Source organism: Zingiber officinale, chromosome 3A (genome assembly GCF_018446385.1).
Source record: "Zingiber officinale cultivar Zhangliang chromosome 3A, Zo_v1.1, whole genome shotgun sequence".
Classification (NCBI taxonomy): Eukaryota; Viridiplantae; Streptophyta; class Magnoliopsida; order Zingiberales; family Zingiberaceae; genus Zingiber; species Zingiber officinale.
In genome coordinates this window covers 49,332,780-49,356,169 of record NC_055990.1, presented here as the reverse complement: position 1 = coordinate 49,356,169, position 23,390 = coordinate 49,332,780, and the positions used below count along the sequence as shown (strand labels likewise).

General features: G+C 40.2%; 1 protein-coding gene across 4 annotated transcripts in view; it reads right to left on the bottom strand.

Annotated features, from left to right (window-relative positions):
• Nucleotides 1-22,803, bottom strand: part of LOC122051868 (two-component response regulator-like PRR37) — a 31,294-nt gene extending 8,491 nt beyond the window's left edge. The window contains exons 1-5 of one of the 4 annotated variants that reach the window (XM_042613176.1): nt 22,544-22,803; nt 21,464-21,858; nt 17,571-17,732; nt 17,334-17,467; nt 16,938-17,111 (exon numbers count right to left, since the gene is read on the bottom strand). In XM_042613176.1, coding sequence (XP_042469110.1) covers nt 16,938-17,111; nt 17,334-17,467; nt 17,571-17,732; nt 21,464-21,788 — 795 coding nt within the window. In that variant the 5' untranslated portion in view covers nt 21,789-21,858; nt 22,544-22,803. Of the gene's footprint in view, nt 1-16,937; nt 17,112-17,333; nt 17,504-17,570; nt 17,733-21,463; nt 21,859-22,543 lie in introns of those variants that run through there. The other 3 variants (XM_042613177.1, XM_042613179.1, XM_042613180.1) reach the window with 3 other exon arrangements.
• Nucleotides 22,804-23,390: the final 587 nt, after the last annotated feature.

The following is a 23,390-nucleotide window of genomic DNA, read 5'->3' as shown; positions in this document are numbered from 1 at the left end:
AAGTTCTTAATATACGATCAGTTGGATAAAGGCTGGTCGAACATAAGATTTTCTTTGTACGCTTGGCCGGGCAAAGGCCGACCAGGCTTAGCGCCCTTAGCCTCGTAAAGTTCTTAATATACGATCAGCCAGATAAAGGCTGATCGAACGTTAGGTTTTCTGTGTACACCCGACCGGGCAAAGGCCGGCCAGGCAAAGACCAACCGAGCTTAGTGCCCTTAGCCTCGTAAAGCTCTTAATATACGATCAATCGGATAAAGATCGGTCAAACATAAAGCTTTCTGTGTATGCCCGGTCGGGTTTAACACACTTAGCCTCATAAAGCTCTTAATATACGATCGGCTAGATAAAGGCTAGTCGAACATAAAGTTTTCTGTGTACGCCCGATTGGGCAAAGGCCGGTCAGGTTTAACACACTTGACCTCATAAAGCTCTTAATCAATGATTGGTCGGATAAAGTCTGGTCAAACATAAGATTTTCTGTGTACATCCGGCCGGGCAAAGGCCAGCTAGGCTCAAAGATACTCAACCTCATAAAGTTCTCAACATATGCTCGGGCGAGGAAAGGTCGGCCTGGTTTAAAGGCACCTATCCTCTAGAGGCTTCACATGAACAGCCAGCCGGGCAAAGGTTGGTCGGGTTTAAGATTATCCGATATCATATCATCTCTTAAATGTTGCTTTAATATAAAATTGGTCATATGACTCCTTGAATAGATTTTCGCTATACTTTGGGCACCATATCAATCTCTGAACATATCTTTACAGTATTTAATACATGACAGAGTAGGTTAATACAAAGGTAGGTATAAATATGGCCGGCCTCGGAGACCGACCGAGATATACTCAGCAGACAACTAATGACAACATTATAATAGCTTATTAGAACTTGTTGGGGAATATTCCTTTGAAACCTTCTTCGAAGGTTATTATGTCTCTCATAAACAGCTAATCATAACAGCATATTCTTTTAACCACCTTAGTAATGACATGAAGTATAAACCACAAAAGACATACATCAATAAGTAGATGAAAGATTCCTCGTATAATTATTTCGTAAAGTCCAAGTTGTACACTTTTTTTCACCTAACAAACTCCGACAACTTAAACCACCTCATGATCACGGAGGTTATGAGAGGTGGTATATAAAGGGATTTTGTCCATTGGCAAGGTATGCAATTAGCATCATCTAAACCTTACGCTTGTGCGTATCCTCTAATGTTCTCCATTCATCCGCCGAAAATTGTACTGATTTGAGCGTCGGAGGACCCCTTGCCTGGTCTTTGGTCACTAACGTTTTGTCAGATCATCGGATTGTGTGCAGGATCGTAGGAAAGTTTCGTTCCAAGCTAAAGAAGTCTCCCACTGGTCAACAAATAATCTACCAAAGTCAACACGCCATCTCCCTAGCCTTCAGACAAGATCAAATTTGACGCTATCTATGAGAACCTTCGCCTGAATCTGAAGCTTCGAGATGGAAGAGACTGGAAAACTCACTAACGACACTTTAACACAAGAAGATTTAGAGTTGCTCATCAATGCCAGAGCACAAAAATTACTACAGAAACAACAACAAACAAACACTGGTGGCATGCTGCCGCCACCAAATCCGGCAACGTCGACAACAGCGCATCAGAGGGAAAGGAGGTTCAAGAGGAAGACCTTGCTCATTTGCTTCCTGTGCCTCTTTCACGAATTCGACTCCCCCAAGTACTCTTCCGCATACCGCCTGAGCAATTGGGCCAAGGAGGATTACTCCAAGAATCTTCAGGAGAAGTGCCTGTCCGAGACAGGCGCAAAAGTCGTAGCTAGTGATAGCTCTCCTGAGTGAATCGTCACCCCGTTCTCTCAACGACTGGAGGATCCATTGCCAAAATACTATCAGAGTCTGAGCATAGGAGAGTATTCCGAAACAATCGACCCAGAGGATCATCTACTCACATTTGAGAATACTGCCCTTCTTCAATGATTTTCGGATGGTGTGAAATGCCAAGTGTTCCTCACCACATTCGGCGGGGCAGCCTAGCGATGGTTTAAACGGCTGTCAGATAACTCCATTCGTCGTTTTAAGGACTTCCGTAAAATATTTCTCCACCACTTCTCCAGTAACAGACGCTACCACAAAATCCCTTAGAGCCTTTTTCGCTCAAATAAAGGCCCAAAGAGACACTCCGAACCTATATCAAGAGGTTCAATCAAGTGACTATGGATGTCTCTATAGCCACCATGGAGATTTAAGTGAGTGTCTTTCCTTAATGGCTCATCGATAATGATTTTTTTCGTGATTTGGCTAGAAAACCTCCAACGAACTTTAACCTGCTGATCGACCGGACAACTGAATTCATCAACGTTGAAGAAGCACAGACTGCCTGAAGGAATGAGGGCACCACGCTTGCTCCCGCTCCAGCCACTGAGCACCCAGCGTTACTTGCCCCTCCACCTAAAGGACCCTGGGCAGGTCCTCAATATTGTCATCCAGAGCTGCGGCGTCAAGTCGTGTAGCATGTGGAAGCTCCTCAGAAAGCTCCACGAAGGTGGTGCACATACCATCGAGCATCCACTCATAACACTAAGGATTGTTACACTCTACGAAATCAACGAAACAACAACCCCAGATACCGCAGGTATTCTCCAGCTCTAAATCGTCGACCGTATCAGCGATAAAATAGCCCACTTAGGATTAAGTACCAAGCAGCTGAGCCGTAGTAGGGAACATTCAGCCCCAAGCAGGAACAGCCCTCAGCGCGGCAAGAGGAAAACCACAGTAATGTCACCCGGGGTAATATTAGCATGATAGCTGGAGGACCGAACGATAGTGACTCCAACCAAGTGAGGAAGTCACACGCTCGGCATCTAAAAAATCATACGATCAACTGTAGTGCAGAGCGGGCAGCTGGGTCCGAAATTAACTTCGGACCCAAAGATCTAGTGGGGGTGGAAATACCCTATAATGATGCATTAATAATCAAGGCTGTTATAGCCAATTATAATATTTCTCATACTTTTATTGAGAGAGGCAGCTCAGTTAACATTATCTTCAAACAAGCATTTAAGCAGTTGCAATAGACCCGAGCGAGCTTCAACCTATGGTGACTCCTTTGTACGTGTTCACAGGCAACGAAGTTCGACCGCTCAGCCAAATAAAGTTAGTCATATCGTTATGGGAGGAGCCCCTTATGAGAACGCACCGATCAATCTTTATAATTATAGATGCGCCCTTCGCTTACAACGCCAATTTGGACTGACCGACCCTAAATGAATTCCGAACAGTCGTCTTAACCTTCTGCCAGGAAATAAAATTCCCCATGGATGACCAAGTGGGAAAAGTCAAAGGCGATTAGCTAGTAATGCGCAAATACTACGTGGAGATAATTAAGACAGAGACCAATGCTGCCCGGAAAATTCAAAGGATGGAAGTCAATACTATTCAAGAGAAGTCCCCTTCCAGAAAAAGAAGAAGTACAAATTCAAACCAGTCGACTACGAGCCACCACTCAGATAGCTGCCGACCTAGCTCCTGAGCTCAAGGCCGAGCTGGTGGAAATTCTGACACAGTGATGTGTTTGCCGGGACGCCCAAAGAAGTAACGGGCGTGTCTCCAATGTCATGGAGCATGTGCTCCATGTCTATCCTGACGCCTGCCCTATCAAGCAAAGGAAGTGAGATTTCGGGGTTGACTAGAATAAAATCATCAAAGAAGAGGTGGGCAAATTATTAGAAGCGAGCTACATCTGGGAGGTGTAGTTCCCGAGCTAGCCAGTCAATGTTGTCCTAGTCTCCAAACCCGAAAACAAGTGGCGGGTCTGTATTGACTTCAGTGATCTTAACAAAGTCAGCCCGAAAGATTATTATCCCCTGTCTCGTATCGATCAAATAGTAGATTCTACTTCTGGCTGTGAATTCATCTGTATGCTGGAGGCTTATCAAGGATACACCAAGTCCCGCTCGCTAAGAAAGATCAGGAAAAGGTTAACTTCATAACCACCAAGGGTACTTATTGTTATAATATTATGTCATTCGAACTAAAGAACGCAGGGGCTATCTATCAAAGACTTTCAAGAGCAAATTGGGCAGAACATGGAAGTCTATATGGCTGATATCCTCATCAAATCCCTCTGACTTGTGTGCCGACATAGAAAAAACCTATAAAACTTTAAGACAATACGGGCTCAAGCTCAACCCCTGCAAATGCTTATTCAAAGCTAGAAGTGGAAGATTTCCGAGCTATATAGCCACCGAGCGAGGGATTAAAGTCAATCCCAGGAAAGTACAAGCTCTCTATAAAACATGGCTCCCCCACGCAATCTGAAGGAGACACAAAGACTAACTAACCGAATCACTGCTCTGTCTTGCTTTATCTCCCGATCGGGCGATCGATGTCTGCACTTCTTTAGGATACTTCGTCGAGTGACCAAATTTCAATGGGATGTTGATTACAACAAGGCATTCGAGGAGCTGAAGAATTATTTGTTCGCTCTGCCCGTATTCGCTAAATCAATAGTGGGTGAAACTTTATGGATTTATTTATCAACTAATGAGTATGTTATTGGTTCAGTGTTGGTGAGGCAAGAGGGAAAAGAGCAATAGCCTATATACTTTTTAAGCCATTTATTAAAAGAAGTGTCGTTATACCGCACTCGAGAAATTAGCGTATAGATTGGTCTTACCTGCTCAAAGGTTGCGTCCTTATTTTTTATCGCATTCAATCATCATATTAACTAATAGCACTTTGGATCGAGTGTTTGTCAACCCTAAGGCGTCCGGAAGATTGATCAAATGGACAACTAAACTTAGTGAGTACGACATACAATACCAACCTCGAGCAGCCATCAAAGCCCAGGCCCTCGTTGATTTCATAACAAAAGTACAAGATCTAGAAACTGAAGAAACTTGGAGGATATATGGTGATAGATCCTCTACCCGGCAGGGTAGTGGGATAGATATTCTTGTTATATCACTCAGGGAAGATTGAATGCAATTATCTATTTGGTTAAATTATCAGGTCACCAATAATGAAACAGAGTATGAGGCATTAATAGCTAAATTGCAAGCTGCGCAGCACATAGGAACCGCTCCAATTTTAATCTATTCAGATTCTCAGCTGTCAGCTCAATAGTTGTTCGGCAATTTTGAAATCAATAATGAACGACTCAAGTTATATACGGAGGCATTTGATAAGCTGAAAGACGAATTTCAAGATGTAATTATAGAAAAAGATTCCCCGTTCAAACAATCAAACAGTAGATAAGTTAGTTAAATTAGCCTCTGTCATAATTCCTTGGGATTTAGATAAGCCTATTGAGCAAATATTATTTGTGGCTTGCATTGAGCAGCAGACCGACCCGAAACTATAAAGCGATGGGAGAACGCCAATCATCTTATTCTTACAACAGGGTACTCTATCAACTGATAGGGAGCAAGCACGTATGCTAAAGAAAAGGGCTGGCCAGTTCACTATGATTAGAAATCAGCTTTATAAGAGAGTCTTCTCCTGTCTTTTACTCAAGTGCATTAGGCCAAACGATATGTAGTACATTTTACAAGAAGCACATCAGGATTCTTGTGGTAATTATGTAGGAGGTCGGTCTCTTGCCCGTAAAATATTATTGGCAGGATATTTTTGGTCTACTTTACAGACTGATGAGCTCAACTAGTAAGAACTTGTTTATCCTGTCAAAAACATTAAAATATCTCACATCATCCTACAAAATTGCTTAAAACCTCTATTGTTTATTGCCAGTTCGATCAATGAGGTATGGACATAGTAGGACCTTCACCCACTCAGAAGAGATTTTTACTGGTGCTGTGAATTATTTTTCAAAATGGGTGGAAGTCGAGCCCTTAGCCAAAATAACTAAGCAAATGGTTATTAAATTCTTATGAAAACATATTATCTACAGATTTGGTATTCAACATAAGTTGGTTTCTGATAATAGAAGGCAATTCCAGGGCAGAAGGATCCGAGAATGGTGTTTAGGATATGAAATTATATATGTCTTCGCCTCTATGACTTATCCACGGAGCAATGAGTAGGTAGAAGTAACAAATAGAGAGATCATTAGAGGACTTAAAACCAAGTTGGATCACGTTAGGGGTAGTTGGGTGGACAAATTACCTAGTGTATTATGAGCATATCGTACAACTCCCAGAGAATTGACAAGTATAACTCATTTTCACCTATTTTACAGGGTGAAGCAGTTGATATTAGTGTAGAATCCGACCGAAGACGCTTATATGACAAGGATAATGCTGACCGACGTTTGATGGAGCTCGACTTGATAGAAAAAGCACAAAACAAGGCGACAACTAGGCTTATATCATATCGCCAAAGGATGAGACAATTATAACAAAAAAATTATCCCTAAATTTTTTTATGTGGACGATCTGGTATAGAAACGCATCAAACTGGTCGGAGATGGTAATAAATTGGAGCCACAATAGGGAGAACCATACAAGGTGATACAGAAGTTCTCCTCAGGCTCTTACTATCTCCAAGATGTAGAGGGGAGAAACTTAGAAAGATCTTGAAGCGCCAACCATCTCCAATCTTATAGAGCTTGACAAGTATGCCTGTAACTTACTCTTGTATTTTATTCAATTTTTTATAAACCTAATGAAAGTGCAAGCGAATTAAAAATCTATTTAGCATCTCAAATAATCGAGTTTGTTCCATACAGTCGAACTACGACTTTAAATTCTATACAATCGAACTGCAACTTTAAACTCTATACAGCCGAACTGCAACTTTAAACTCAATACAGTCGAACTGTGACTTTAAACTCTATATAATCAAGTGGCGACTTTAAACTCAAGAACAAGTAAGCGTGTTCTCAAGCAATTGGTTCTATTCCAAGCCCTTGAGTTTTCGGGTGGGTTCTAAGCAAGTATTCATTCCGGATGGATTATAACATCAAGAAGTTATAAATATCCGATCTGTTTATTTCGCTCGGCATTATATGCTCGTCCGGCTCATTATTCCATCCGGGAATTCATTAAGAAAACTGCTTATAAATATCCGGTCTGTTTATAACGCTCGACATTATATGCTCGTCCGACTCATTATTCCATCCAAGAATTCATTATGAAAACTGCTTATAAATATTTGATCTGTTTATTTCGCTCGGCATTATGTGTTTGTCCGACTCATTATTTCGTCTGGGAATTCATTATGAAAATTGCTTATAAATATTCAGTATGTTTATTCCGCTAGACGCGAGTTTTCACCCAGCTTATTATTCAATCAGGGAATTCATTATGAAAACTAATTAGCAATATATGGAAGGTATTGTTGCCCGACTTGACTATTCATCTTAGCACAAATAATTCGCTCAGCAATGTATTTAGTCCAAGGATCCCTTATAATACCATTCATCTGCTTAGCTGGGTCATTATCTCATCTGATATTTTATGCAGATTGATGTATATTTCATAAAGAGCACACATGGGGTCTAATCTTATAAGTAGTATTAGTGGTTCTAAAGATATGCAGGAAAACAGGTGCTACCTATTTCTAAATACGCATCTCAGTATTTAATTGTAATTTTTCTTGCATAAATACATATGGTTACATATTAGGAAATATAAATATATCATTCAAAGTTGCTTAGGAGATCTTCTGGGAGCTCATCGAGAAGCTGGTTTTGATCTATAAATTGTAGAGGAGGTTCCGTTGGTAGATATCCTCCCTTTCATAACTGTTAAATTACTCCCCTGGATGCATGGTTAAGGGTTGACTAATTTCTCTTTAAAATCAGTAGAGTTGAGATAAGCTTTTTTCTTAATTTCAAGGCGTTCATGCTCCCTCGCCTTGTGGGCGTTCAGATTAGCTTGTAATGATTCTATCTAGGCTTCTCATGCCTTCAGCTCCTCCTGTGGGTGCAATAGCAGGAAATTTTTATGGGCTAGCTCCTGGGTTAGTTCAGAGGATCCGGACGTATTGGAAAACTTTAGCTTTTCTAACATAGTGGCCTTATGAGCTAAGTTAGAAATGATTTTATCTTTCAAAGCTCTTTCTATTTGGAGCTTGAATTCGCTGCCTTGCAGCAGGAGCTCCAATTTCTGCTTCTCCATCTGGTGAAAATCTGCCAACTGTTGGTGTTCTCGCTAGATATTTTCCATACCTGAAATAAGTAGGATTTGCTCTTCTACTTTTCTCTTCAAATCGGTCGTCTCATTGCCTGTAGCAGTAGGAGCATATTCTAATTCATTTACACAATCCTTCATAATTTTGTTAGAGAGCTCCAAGCTCCAAGTCTACCATCAGTTGACTTAAGTGCATGCCAGAAACATAGAACTAGAAAAGATAGAGATGAGATTGTAACCCTTCAAGGTAATTTACAAGGGAGATTAATTATGAGCTTATTGCAGTAGCCTTTCAAGCGTATTCATCGGCACACTCCAATACGGTGATCCCTTTTATTTGCCTATATGATTGCATCCAAGGTTTTATTAGTGAGCATTTTAACCTTAATACCCCATACGAAGGGGAAGCATTGAGCTCTAGCCCTTGTTCGGACAGTAGTATATAAGATTGTTTGAAACGACGTTAAAAACCGGTTGGAGAGGTGGACCCTAATTGAAGGGCACTAGAGTGCCCAGGACTCATCTCAAGCAGCTCGGGGACTTGCATAGGATCGCTCAAAGCCGGTGTAGTACTGACCGATTGCCTTTTAGTTGATCTAGTGTGAGATCGAGGGTGCCAAGGTCCAGGTCTTGTTCTCTAAATAAGAGAGGCTATAGATGCATCAAGGGAAACTGGTACAAAGGAGGGGAGCTCGGGCAAATTCAGATTTAAAATTCCTGAGGCAGAAGGTCCAGGAATTATCTTGGCTGGTGCTGGAGAGACCTTGGTCATTTCTCTATCCAGTTCGGCCGGTTCAGAAGTCTGCGTTGCCTTGCAAGATGCAAAGATCAATCTACCCAGTCGCATCATAGCAAGCTTGAGGTTGTATTGATGACGTACCAGGGAGCAGGCTCTTTCACTCAAGCGAAGGGATCCTCCGCTACGTCAAGGGAAGCTCGTTCAGCTAAGGGAAGCTCTGATAGTCCCAAGGTAGAGGATTGAGACATTTGGCGTTTGATTATGAGAGGAGCCTCCGAATTCGAGAAGTCAGAAGGGGGCTCATGAGTAGGTTCAGCTAGGGGAGTGGACCAATAGACGCGGAAGCTTACTTGAGTTGATGCTCCTGTAATAAATCCTCCCCTATCTTGTTTAGGACCGCTCTTGTTAGCTGAGTGTTTTTTACAATAAAGCTGGGAGAATGATCTCTGCTGCAAAAATAAGTGCATGTTAGAAGGTTATATAACAAATGGTCAGGGAATTACAAATGGTTAGTTATAAGGAAGATAGGGATTTTTGCTTACCAAAGGTGGGCACTTAGCAAGTTGACCGAGGTGAGTCCAAAAATAAATAATAAGTCTCCTATGGTCAATACAGGTAAGTTAAATTTCACACCTTTTAGTGTTCCTAAAGCATCACGAAGGGTTGGATCTGCAGAGATGTTACCTAAATCAGGGATAGGGGAAAGATCTTGTTGCCAGGTCATAGGGTAAGGTGGAGTTGGAAGAGGTATGAAGAGATATTTATTTCTCCATTCTTCCTGGACTGGAACTCTTAAACAAAACTACCTTAGGACGAGCTTGGAATTTGAATAGACCATTAGCTATCTGGTGAGGGCAAAAATAATAGTAAAATAGGCGAAGAGATAAAGGAACATTGAACAAACGAAAGACAACAACGACACCACTTAAGATGCTAAGGGATTAGGGAATAAGTTAGTTTAGAGGAATATTGAAATATCGGCTGACAGCAACAAAGAAATGATGCAAGGGAAAACGGAATCCTGATACCACTTGTTCCCTAAAAATAGCGATGCTCCATGTCGGGGGACGATGAGGATGATCTTCAGGCATGGGAATGACTATAAAGGAAGGAAGGTCATAGTTGATATTGAGGTCATAGGCATCGTTGATGGTGAAACTGGAAGAACATTGCATATATAAATCATTACTCTCCTCCATTTTTGAAAGAAAAGATCATTGGAGCCAAAGTATGGGAGGAACAGAGAATCGGAGAAGAAACAGTAAGGACGGTGATGAAAAGAAAGCCCTAGGAATTTTTCATAGAGTGTTTATAAGGATTCTTCGAAAAGATTGTCTGAATAAGACCATCAGATCATAACAGTAAAAAGGTAGGATTAATTGTGTGAACCATGGGATGATGAAGATGAGGCGATGGAAAAATAAAAAAATTATATACCTATAATGGCATGTACACATAGGTCACCAATAAAAAACCTGCAATAGTGAATGATTCAACAGATTGTCATCTCGAAGCGTCAATGTTTTTACCGAGGTGGACCCAGATTTTGATGCAACTCTCTAGTCATAGGCCCAAACGAGCCTTTATGACTCGAACGGAAAAATAATAAGTTAAAACTTGGTCAAGTTTGTGCAGATTGACTCTTCACCCCAAACAAATTTAATTTTGGCCCGTCTTAAATATCTTAATTTGGATAATTGTCCTGTTCTAAGGATTAAGGTTCAAGCCGACATAAACCTGAGCAAAAGTTCGCTCAGCCTTAAGGGTCGTACATCATAGTTCGTTCAGCCTTAAGGATGGAACACATTTTACGCAAAATAAAAATTAGGAAGGTTTATCTTTCTATAAGCAATCCTTACTTTACCTCATCCAATTTATTGCCCGGGTGGGCCTTATTGCACAAGCTAAAGGAGGAACAACAGTTACTAAATGATGAAATTTTAGAATAAAAATGCTTACTAAAATTAATAAAAATTTAAGGACTAGCATATAATGAATGTCAATATCCGATTCATTAAGTCTACAAACTAGTAGAAAACAAGGCAAATCAGGAAAGATTGGGATACAAGCCGAGGGGAGCATTTTGGGTTATCCGGTCGTAGTCTAAGAAACTGGCGGGAGGATCAGAAGTTAAGTATCCACCTTCTTTTAGTTGTTGCATTGCACCTTTTGCTCCAAGTATAAGTGCTCTAATGACGGAATGGGCAATCATTGCGTTGAACTCTGGTGTTTGGAAAAGCTCGTTTTTCTTTGCTTCGAACCACTCATCCTCCCCCGCCTGATAGGTTTTTAACTCCTCCCGAATTGTTGACAATTTAATTTGGGCATTCACCAGATCCGACAGCAGGGAATCCTGCTTAGTCACCATCTCGGATTCTTTAGCAGTTAGCTCGGCAGTATGTGCGACCTCCAGTGTTTGTAGTTGAGCGGATAGTTGCACATTCTTTGCAATTTGTTCGCCCGACTTTGTCTGTATTTCCGCCCAGAGACTTGTCTCCGACTGAAGTTGAGTTTCAAAAGAATTCAAGGTAGTCTTCCACTAGGTTGTCTTCTCAAGCTCAGCTTTGGTAAGCTCTTGAGCCTCTTGGAGTTGAGTAGATAATTCTTTTATTTGCTCAGATGCCCTGGTAGAAATTGCCTCAGAAGTTTGCTATTTTAGCAACTCGTTTTCTTGAGTCAAATCATGCAATTGTTGAGCAACGCTCATACTAATTGCCCAGCGCTGAAAAATAAGCATGGTTATGAGCAACCGAAGTAGATGAAAGATAATCAATTAAAATTACGATATCTTAGTTTGCTCATATGAAAACTCATCTGCTAACTCTTTAGGGGGAAGCTCATTGAGCCGATTTTTGGCATTTAACCAAGCATCTATTAGACGATCTCCTAATAAGATGGGGAGAGTACAAGGAAGGAGAGATGTTGGGGAAATTGAAGCTTAGGCAGAAGGTAAAAAAAGGATGGGTGGTGGGCCAGACTCTGCTTGTACAGTCGCACCGGATTTTCCCCAAAGAGATGTCAAGAAGCCTGGAGCTGGTGAACTGCTCGGTAAGGAAAAGTCCTCTCGAGTTTGAACGGGACGGGTGTCAAGAGGGCAGGATAGAGAGCGGACAAGGTCTATTCGGGAGATTGCTCTCGTCCATCTTCCTGGGCAGCATCTTCCGGAGCAGATATTGAAGGTGGAGCATGTGGTAGCTCTCCGGGAATAATAGCTACACTGGTTTCAGCTATGTGACTTGTGGAGGTCCCACTAGCGGGGACGTTTGATGGTAGACCTTGCTCGATCAACAACTCCTGCTCGTTAGTGAGGAGTTCTCCCTTAGCCAGGATAATTTCTTTAGAAATCAGGGCTTTCAAAACAACATCCACTGCACAGGATAAAAAATGTCTCAATTAGTCAAACATAAAAATCAAATTATTAAAACTTACCAAAAGAGCAGGATAATTTCTTTTGGATTGGGCTTGAACTAAATAGATACAAAAACCCCTCTTGCAACCATTGGTGAATTCTGAACCGTTGGCTACTCAGCCTAGGAAGATAAGAAATAAAGATAGGATCCTGTCTAAGCTTTGTAGGATCTGGAAAGGAAGAAAAGAAGATTGCCAAGCAGTAGACCAAGTGGTATAATAAGTCATTTCCATAAAGAAGAAATGAGACCAAGCAGTAGAATTGTCGTACTCTTGTTCGAGGACGACATGTCCTCGAAGAAGACTGCTTTTGGGCAAGACTAAAAAAGGAAAGCCCCATGTTCTAATTTTTTTGGGGGTAAGCAAATAAGTACAAATTGTGGGGTAGGAGGAATGCTGAATAGACGAAACAACATAAATATCACACATATATACCGGAAAGCATTCAAAATAAATTGTTGTAAGGGGATATGGAAATACTGACTTACCTCTGATAGAAATGGATGGACAGGGAAATGCAAATCGGTAAATCGACCACTAATTGATTGGAAAAGAAAGTGATATGGTTATCGAGAGGAAGGTGAGGACAATCATCCGAGAAAGGAAGATAGATACGATAATTATGAGGGATTTCATATTTGGAGTAAAGTTCGGTCAGAGGCATCAAAATTTGAGGGGGTAGAGGAGTACCAAGGGGCGAAAGACTCCTGAGCCATTACAGAACAAAACTATGACAAAGGACGAGTAACTTATTGGGTTATCTGAGGCTCGAGAAGGTGAGAATGTGGAAGGAAGGTCGTCGGAGGAAAGGATCGGGAAAGATGCAAGGCAAAGTGTGGAGGGCATATAATGTTTTGGGTTTTATAAGAGGAATCTAATTGCCACCGTTAGATTGAAACAACATATTTAAGGAGGATTGTTGATATGTAAAGTTAGACGTGCCCTTACGTCATACAAAGAGACGGGTGTCCAAAGACGTTGCAGAGAATGAGTAGTGATGTCACATGACACTTACATGTAAATGGGCATTTATGATAGACGTGACAAGCGAAGCATTTTGTAGACAAAATGTCTTTCCACCCGTTCTCAATACTGGGGCAAGCATAAGGTGGGCCAATTTTTGAAAAATCACCAAGTACAAAAGGCGAGCGAGCGAAACTAGAACTCAGGTCCAGTCAGTCAGCTCCCCTCCTTTGACTAGACTTGAAGGGGAGGCTATTAATACGAGTAGTAATTTATGGACCCAGTAGATAACAAGGTGGCCAAAGTCAAGACGACGTGGCAGTCAAAGTTAGGATAATGGTGTACTCCCCATCTGGTCCTGCCACTTGTTCGGCATCAAATCATTAAGTCCAGCCTGATCAGGGTATAAACCACACGAGCAAAGGTCGATTAGGCTTAACGCCCTTAGCCTCGTAAAGTTCTTAATATACGATCAACCGAATAAAAACTGGTCGAACATAAGGCTTCCTGTGTACGCCTAGTCGGGCAAAGGTCAGCCAGGATTAGCGCCCTTAGCCTCGCAAAGTTCTTAATATACGATCAGCCAGATAAAGGCTGGTCGAACATAAGATTTTTTTGTGTACGCCCGGCCGGGCAATGGCTGGTCGGGCTTAGCACCCTTAACCTCGTAAAGTTCTTAATATACAATCAGCCGAATAAAGGCTAGTCGAACATAAGATTTTCTGTGTATGCCCGGCCGAGCAAAGGTCGGTCGGGCTTAACGTCATTAGTCTCGTAAAGTTCTTAATATACGTTCAGCCAAATAAAGGCTGGTCGAACATAAGGTTTCCTGTGTACGCTCAGCCAAGCAAAGGTTGGTCGGGCTTAGCGCCCTTGCCTTGAAAAGTTCTTAATATATGATCAGTCGGATAAAGGCTGGTCAAACATAAGATTTTTTTGTGTACGCCCAGCCGAGCAAGCACCCTTAGCCTTGTAAAATTCTTAATATACGATCAGCCAGATAAAGGTTGGTCAAACATAAGGTTTTCTGTATATGTCCGGCCAAGCAAAGGCTGGCCGGGCTTAGCGCCTTTAACCTCGTAAAGCTCTTAATATACGATCGATTGGATAAAGGCCAGTCGAACATAAGGCTTTCTGTGTATGCCCGATCAAGCAAAGGTCGGCCAGGTTTAACATGCTTAGCATCATAAAGCTCTTAATATACGATCGGTTGGATAAAGGCTGGTCGAACATAAAACTTTCTGTGTACACCCGGTCAGATAAAGGCCGGCCAGGTTTAACACATTTGGCCTCATAAAGCTCTTCATCTACGATCGGTCAGATAAAATCCAGTCGAACATAAGGTTTTCTGTGTACGTCCGACTAGGCAAAGGTCGGTTGGGCTCAAAGATACACAACCTCATAAAGCTCTCAATATACACCCGGGCGGGGAAAGGCCGATCTGGTTTAAAGGCACCTATCCTCTGGAGGCTTCACATAAAAGGGCTGGCCGGGCGAAGGTCAGCCGAGTTTAAGATTACCTGATATCATATCGTTTCTTAAATGTAGTTTTAATATACAATTGGTACTTCTTGAATGGATTTTTGGCATACTTTTGGCACCATATCAATCTCTGAACAGATCTTTACAGTATTTAATATACGACAGAGCAGATTAATACAAAAGCAAGTATAAATATGGTCGGCCTCGGAGACTGAACAAGATATACTCAGTAGACAACTTCTAACAACATTATAATAACTTATTAGGACCTGTCGCAAATATTCCTTTGAAGCCTTCTTCGAAGGTTATTATGTCTCTCATAAGTCAGCTAATCATGACAGCATATTCCTTTAACCACCTCAATAATACATGAAGTATAAACGACAAAAGAGATACATCAATGGGTAGACAAAAGATTCCTCGTATAATTATTTCGTAATGTCTAGGTTGTACACTTTTCATCACCTAACAAACTCCGACAACTTAAGTCACCTCATGATCACGGAGGTTATGAGAGGTGATATATAAAGGGGTTCTCTCTGTTGGGAAGGTACGCAATTAGCATCATCTAAACCTTACGCTTGCGTGTATCCTCTACTGTTCTTCATTCACCCACCGAAAATTGTACTGACTTGAGCATCGGAAGGTCTTGCTAGGGACCCTTCCCTGGTCTTTGATCACTAACGCTTTGCCAGATCGTCGGATTGTGTGCAGGATCGGAGGAAAGTTCCGTTCCAAGCTGAAGAAGTCTCCCATCAGTCAACAAACCATCCACCAAAACTAGCGAGTCAACTCCCTAGCCTTCAGACATGATCAGCCACCTTAGCGTCAGTGTTGAGAAAATCGGACCGGACCGGTCGGTCCGGCAGGTTGAACCGTGAACCGCCTCTTGATCCGGTCCGGTCCACCATTAAAGCCGAAAAAATAAAAAAACCGGTCAAAACAGCTTAAAACTGGTCAAAACCGCTCAAAATCGGTCAAAATCGCAGGTTCAATCAGGATTGAAGCATGATTTTTAATTATTGAAGCATGATATATATATATATATATATATATATATATATATATATATATATAACGGTTGAACCACCGGTTCGACCGATCAAACCTTAAAAAATCTCGACCCGATCATCGCACCAGTTCAGTGACCAATCCGATTTTCAAAACATTGCTTAGCGTCCCCTATAGGGTGGCCCCACAAACTCTGAAAGGGGGATAAATCACAAGGGGCATTTGCCTAGTACAACAGCTCTTTGCATGGGGAGGTCAAGCACTCAGCGAGACATTTTGCACCTGCTAAGAATTGACTCCAAGGCCTATTGTAGCAAATACTCATGCAGGTACCAACTACATCAACCGAGCTTGGCTTGGTGGATCATTGATTTGACAATGGGTTCTTGGTTCGAACATGGCTCTTCTAATGGTCATCTTGTATGTTTATCAAATTGAGAATTTGCCAAAAAAAATTAATGGAAACTAATTTCATCGTTACAAGAGGTGGACTCTGTTCTTAATCTTTAAGATGATATTGACTTGCACGGTATTCTATAGTTCGATAATTGTCTCCTAATATACAATGATCACTCATCTTTGAATAACAGGACTCCATATTCTAAAACTCCATAAACCTATAAGGCCTTGGAAATCTCTCAGATGAATGGAAGATAAGAAGGTTTAGAACCAAGAAGAGAGGATGCGTGAGATGTTTTTGGATGTCTACCAACCTTTATTTTTTAAGAAAGGTTTTAACCTCTTACGATTATTATTATCAATAATCTAACTAAAACTTACCATAAATTATTGTCTCCTAAATTATTATTGTTTGATACTCCTTTATACCCTTTACCATGAAGCATTTATGAGGCTTTGAATGACCCCATAGGTCATCCGAGTTGGTATGTGGTGGGATGCTTGCCACATGAGGTCGCGGGGTCGAAACTCGGGGTAGTCGGGGCGTAAATCCCCGATTCCTGTGCAACTCACCCCACCTGCCACATGCTCGCTCAGGATGCTATGATTTACCCCCCTCGTGATGGCCTTGGGTCGAGTGCGGCGGGGGCGCTGGGGGCGAGCGATTTCACCTTTTGCCACATTTATGAGGCTTTGAATAATAATGGAAAGACAATAATCAACAACCATATACAAGATCAAGGCTATTCTGTTCTTGTTCCTTCAACAATTGCAAATCTCCGTCGTTTGTTCAAAATGCAATTTTCAAGTTTTAAATTAGTAAATTACTATGTCAGCGGGAGTTAATTTCATACCTGAATTCCACTACCATTCTCACTGCCATCCGTTGCATTCAAATCATTGCAACCGTTATCCTCAGCATTGCTCCTCTTCGTTTTAGAGTCAACAGGGCTTCTTGATTTGGCTGACTTTTGGGTCTGGATACCACTCTCGCTGCCGCTGCCACCACCGTCACCACTGCCACTGTACTGATAATGAGTAATAAATTTCACAATTAGAAGCAAAAGGGAAAAATATTAGTTTCGACCTTAAGGCAACTGTACCTTGCACAAAAAATTTACAAAACAAGATGAAGGAATTAGAAACCATAAGCAGGATTTCGATGGGCGATACCACCATTTATGTTGATTTTTATAGGCTTAAGCTAGAACCTAAAATGCCAAAATTTAACAGCGTGAATAGAAAATTACACTTTGAAGTCTCCTCCAGACATGTTGCCATAGATTCTTAAGTTCATTCTTACGAATAGGCTTCACCAGAAAGTCCACTGCACCTTTTGACAAGCATTTAAATACAGTACCCATGGAATCGTTGGACGACATCACTGCAGTAAAGCTCATCAGTGTAGTAGTTAAAAGTACCAATGGAAATTGATTCCATAACAAAATCCAAAATGGAATCAACTACAATTTAGGAACAGTACTCACTAATCACAGGAATATTGTTGCAGGTCTTATGGTTCATGATCTTGCTTAGAAGAGCGACGCCACATAAATCAGACATGAATACCTCAGTCAAGACAAGGTCAATATGATTAGAGAGGTCTTCTAAGATTTTCCATGCTTGCAAACCATTAGCAGCAACTGTAACTGTGAAGAAGTGAGAAAATTTCATCAGCTAATGTAATTCTGTATACATCATGGAGATACATAAAAACTGTTGCTAGAGATCAGAAACTGAACTGTTTAGGTAAACAGAAAAGTACTAGGAATTAACAATCTGAGAACTTCAAAATTGTTACAGGAAAACATTATACATCATGTTGTAGTTGTATGCAGGAAAACGTTGTTCAATGAATGTAGACTCCTCTACATTCAGCAAACAGAGTAGGCATATAATTAAACGCAACAAACATTATATGCAAGATCATCGAATTCTAAATTTAGGTTATGAACAAAGGCTAGATCTAAGATCATATTTAATTGAGATAAAAAAAAACTTAATTAAATAAAACAACAATAACAACAATAACCAAGCTTTATCCCATTAAGTGTAGTTTGTTATATGGATCCTTTTATATTATTGAGCTCTATCTCCTACTATATCATCATCTATACTTAAATAAATTTTATTTTGTTTTAATATTGCTAACTAAGTCTTGTTTGATCTTCCTCCTCCTAACTAGAGCATTTATTGGTCATCTAAATACATACACGTACCATCTTAAACGTGTCTCTCGGAATTTTCCCTCCACAGATGCAACTCCAACTTTCTCTCTAATGCTTTCATTTCTTATTTTATCCATCCTGGTATGTCCACGCATCCACCTTAACATTCTCATATCTATAACTCTCATCTTCTGCTCATGTGCTCGAATCATGCTCAACATTTAGCTTCATATAACATAGCAGGTTTAATTGCGATTTTGTATAACTTTCCTTTAAATTTTAGAAGTATTTTACAGTCACATAAAACATCCGATGCTCTCCTCATTTCAATCATCGTGCTAGTATATTCTATGTTAAGACATCTCTCTCAATCCCTCCATCGTTTTGCAAAAATGATCCTAAAAATTTAAAGTTCTTAGTTCCGGACAACTCGTCATCTCCTATCTTAACAATTATCTCATTATGTCTAATATTGTTAAATCTTGATTCTACTAAACCTAAAATCTTTCCCTTCTAGTGTTTTCCATCAAGATTCTTGTTTAACATTTACTCCTTAATCTTTTTTTTATTACTTTTTCCCAAAGTTTCATACTATGACTCATTAGTTTAATACTCCTATAGTTTATACAATTTTGTACGTCTCCCTTGTTCTTATATAATGGAACTAGAGTACTTATCCTCCACTGATCAGACATTTTTTTTTTGTTTTCAATATCTTGTTAAATAATTTTGTAAGTCATTCAATACCTTGTTTCCCTAGACACTTCCATACATCTATCAAAATATCATATGGTCCAACAACTTTTCCACTATGCATCCCATTTAAAGTTTGTTCTACTTCTGAAGTTTGAGTTCTACAATAAAAATTTAAATTTCTATTTTCATTTGAGCTACTTAAATTACCCAAGTTAAGTTGGTAAGCTAAACCTTTATTAAAAAGTTGATAAAAATACTTCTTCCGCCGGTCTTTTATTTCTCCATCGTTTACTAGTATCCTATTACATTCATCTTTAATACATTTTATTTGCATAAGATTAAATATCTCCTTCTCGTTCTTTTGTATCTAATTTTTGATATAATCATTCAAAAGTTTCATTCTTTGTTTTATTCACTACTTTCTTAGCTTCATTCTAGGCTATTTATATTTTTTTTAAGTTTTCCTCATTTTTATAGATATATAATTCCTTATAAGATAATTCATTTTTCCTTCATTTTCTCTTGTACTTTCTCATTCCATCACTAAGATTCCTTACTTAGTGGTGCATATCCTCACCGAGTACACTCTTAGCTACTTATTTTAACTTTGATATCATCTTATCCCATGTCATATTAGAGTCATTGTATATTTCACCTAATGTTTGTAATCCTACCTTCTCCTTAAATATATTTTGTTTCCCATCCTTTAACTTCCACAATTTAATTCTAGGAGTCGTATATATTTTCTTTCTATTGATACTATGTTTAAGGCGTATATCCAACACTACTGACCTATGTTGGATAGTTAAGCTTTCTCTAAGGAAGACCTTGCAATATTTACAAATCTTTCTATCCTTCTTCCTAATCATAAGAAAATCAATTTGCGATTTATTATTTCCACTTCTGAATGTGACTAACAATAGCAATGTTGCAATAGGTGAAATCCGTACACCCTTATGATTGTCCCACATTATTAGAGGGAGTAAATCAGGTATCGAGCAAGCCCCATGTGGGAGGGTATTTGTCAACAACAGAGGAGGAGGAGCAGGAGGAGGAGAGAAGTACGGAGGTAGAGGAAGTGGTAGACAAGGTAGAGGAAGAAGCATACCACGTACCTTAAAAAAATCTCTCCCGTCGTAAAACGCTAGTCTCCTTTGTCGCTTGTGGAGGAAGATTTGGGGTGGAGGAACACAGCTCGTGGTTCCTCCACCCCAAATTTAGGGTCGTGTCAATGCCTCATGCTTTCTCGACTGCAAGTCCGAGAGTGCATAAAACATTTTATGCATGCCGATTAGCACAACACTAAATTTGATTATTTGTTGGTGGCAATATGATATTTTTGTAAAAGAGAAAAATCAATTATTATAGCTACCATGCTTAGTACATATTTGCTTATTTGGAGTACATATTAGATCATGTTTCCATCCGACTAATGAAAGCTATATTGGCCTAATCTTGTACAAAAATATGAAACAAATTAAGTTATATTATCAAAGAAATAATCACCACTTTAATCAATTTCAATAATCATCCATATATAGTTTTGCTATGTCTTTGAGAGGCCCAAATTGGAGTAGATCTTATAATATTTATGAACCAGCTTAATGTTTAATTTTTAAACATATAAACCTTCTATAATAAGGACTAGGATACTGCCATGTATCCTGATAATTTTTTTCATTGAACAAATAACATACTAACAGAGCATTTCTTAACAAACTTTACTGGAAATATAGAAACCATATATAAGTATATGATAGAAAAGGAATGAGACACAATTTGACCTAGATTAGCTTTTTAACTATTCAATTTTATTGATTCTATAAACTGGGTTAACAGCTTAATTTTGTGCCTAGTAGGTCCTCTTTAGACCAAAATATTATTAGTGATTCATCATTAATGATCAACCCTTACGACTTAAGTTCACAGACCGTTACCACTTAAGTTGAAGTCTTGGATCCAACATGAAATAACATCAGCAATTTGATTCCCAGCTATGGCGAATTTGTAAGAATTTTTCCTCCAAATGGGACGCGCAACTAAAGGATGTTGGGCTTCTTGGCCATCCGCCACGAGCGCTTCCTGATTTACCCTGGTGGCTAGTGGGAAAATTCTATCGGACCGAGCCAGTCACCCCAGGGCTAGCTAACTGGGTTTACCATTTTTTATTTTTATCTTGGATCCAACATGAAACATAAAACCCCATGTTATTAATACTCTTTGTTTAAAGAAGGGACAACAAGGACTTCTAGATTCAATTAATCACCTTATATAATTAAGATTCCTAAAACATCACTATTAAGAAAAAGACATTATATTCATTGAAAAAAAAACAAGAATACGAATATATTTTTTATGATCAGGTGATTTCTGACGATCAACGGCCAGAAACCACCAAAAGAAATATCATTTTGCAAGGCCAAGAGTTCATAATAAAAGAATAAATAAAGGCTTGAAAGAAAACGATGACGTGTTAGTATATATGGTCAAGCAGAGAAGATAGCTAAGCTCGTTACCTTCGTAACTACAATTACGTAGCAAGGCAGTAACGACTTGGCGAGTAGAATCATCATTTTCCACAAGTAAAACCTTGAGAGATCTGACAGGAAGGAACCTCTCCCACCTTACGATTGGCTCAGGAGGCTGCTCAGGCTGTTCCTGGAGTCCAGCCTGATGTGTCCCTTTCAGATCTTCAATTGCCACATTGTTTCGGGAATTATCGTGTTCAGAGATTCCCTTCCCCTTCCTTAAGACACCATCCCTGACTTCCTCGCGTTCATACAGTATGTGTTGGTTTCTTTGTTCCACCCCGTTGAAACTAACCTGGTGCATAGTTCCCATCGACCAGACTCTCCTTTAGGTTTTGTTGAGTTGTCGGTGAAGTCTCAAAGCAGTGAACACATTCCGTTGCCTTCACGACAGCATGATGCGGAATCAGGGAAAACAAATTAATGTGGACAAGAACACTCAAAGATGGAATCGTTTCATATAGAAATTTCTACTAAAAGAAACTGTTCTGTCAGAGAAGATTCCAGGAGCAGAGGATTAATAGCTGTTACTCCGCTCACGAATTAGCAAAACCAGAACACGGGAAACCCGATCAAAATAAAACATCAAGAAGAAACCAAAACGCGGCGACACAAAGTCCTTTCTAATTTCTCTGAGATCGAAACAAACAGCTTAGTTAGCAACAGGATCACAGAGTAGTAACATTAAAGAACACTAAATCTAAAAGCTATATTAGGGTATAGAAATAAACAGAGAAGAAATCCAAGCTGTACGAATGATTATTTAATATTATTCCGATCGAAATATTGAGACCCAAACGAATCAGGAAACAAAACACACACATCCCGATAAACGAGTAACAGATAATCCACCGAGAGAGCAGCCAAGAAACATTATAGAAAACAAGGGTCTCCATGTCTTCAACGAATATCAAATACGCGTTTCAGTTAGGAAGTTACAAATACCATAAACAAGTAACAGGTAAAGAAAAACACCACAAAGAATCGAAACAAGAAGAAATTAAAGAAATGGGTAACTCGATCGAAGGGCAAGCAAGTGTCTCGAGGAAATAAAGGTTCGAGCACTACCTTCGCTACGGCCGAAATGGCGAAGGGGAGCAGAGCCCCAAGATCAACCGCCGGCGAACGGAGAGGTTGAAGGCTCCGTGGGGAGCAGCGATAAGGAGATGACGATGGAAAAGGAGAGAAGAGATCAGGTTGGAGCGAAGGCGGAGCTCATGGGGCGGTGGAGAAGACTGGCCATTGCGAGGGAAGAATGAGGTCGCAGAAGTCCAGTCCGAGAGAAGTAAAGCCAGACACCCAGATGTATCGAGAGCCAGAGCCAGAAGCGGGTCGTATACGAACGGGCCCGCCGAAGAGGAGTGACGTGGTACAAATGGCGGTAGGGAGCGGGCGAGAGATCCGACGTGCGCTGCGAATCGTATCAAATGCCGGTTGCTAATGCTCGGCGCGTATCCCCGAGATCAAAACGGCCCCACTGCCCTATCTTTTCACGTTGCCTGGGCGGTGTCGGCCCGGGTGAAGACTCCGCGTCGCTTTCTAAAAAATAGGCATTCCGCGGTTGTATCATTAGCCTCTTAAGACACTAAAACCACTCGCCCTCTTTCGCCACTTCGATATCATTTAGCTCTTTCCTAGGCCTCAAAAACAATGACTGCCGAGATCATATATTAATGGGTCTTTACCGTACAGAACTTGATTTTAGCCAAGAAAAATGAGTACTAATCTTTATTTGACACTTTATGTTAACAAGTTTCCGCTACCTACAACGTAGAATTAGGGTAGAATTTTATTTATACAATGTTTTGGCCCTCCAAAATCGTTTCTCATGGACTCTTCAGAGCAGAGGAGAAGTAAAAGTTGATGCTTACTATAAGTTTAATTTGTTGGCACTAACAAATTGTTTAACAGTTAA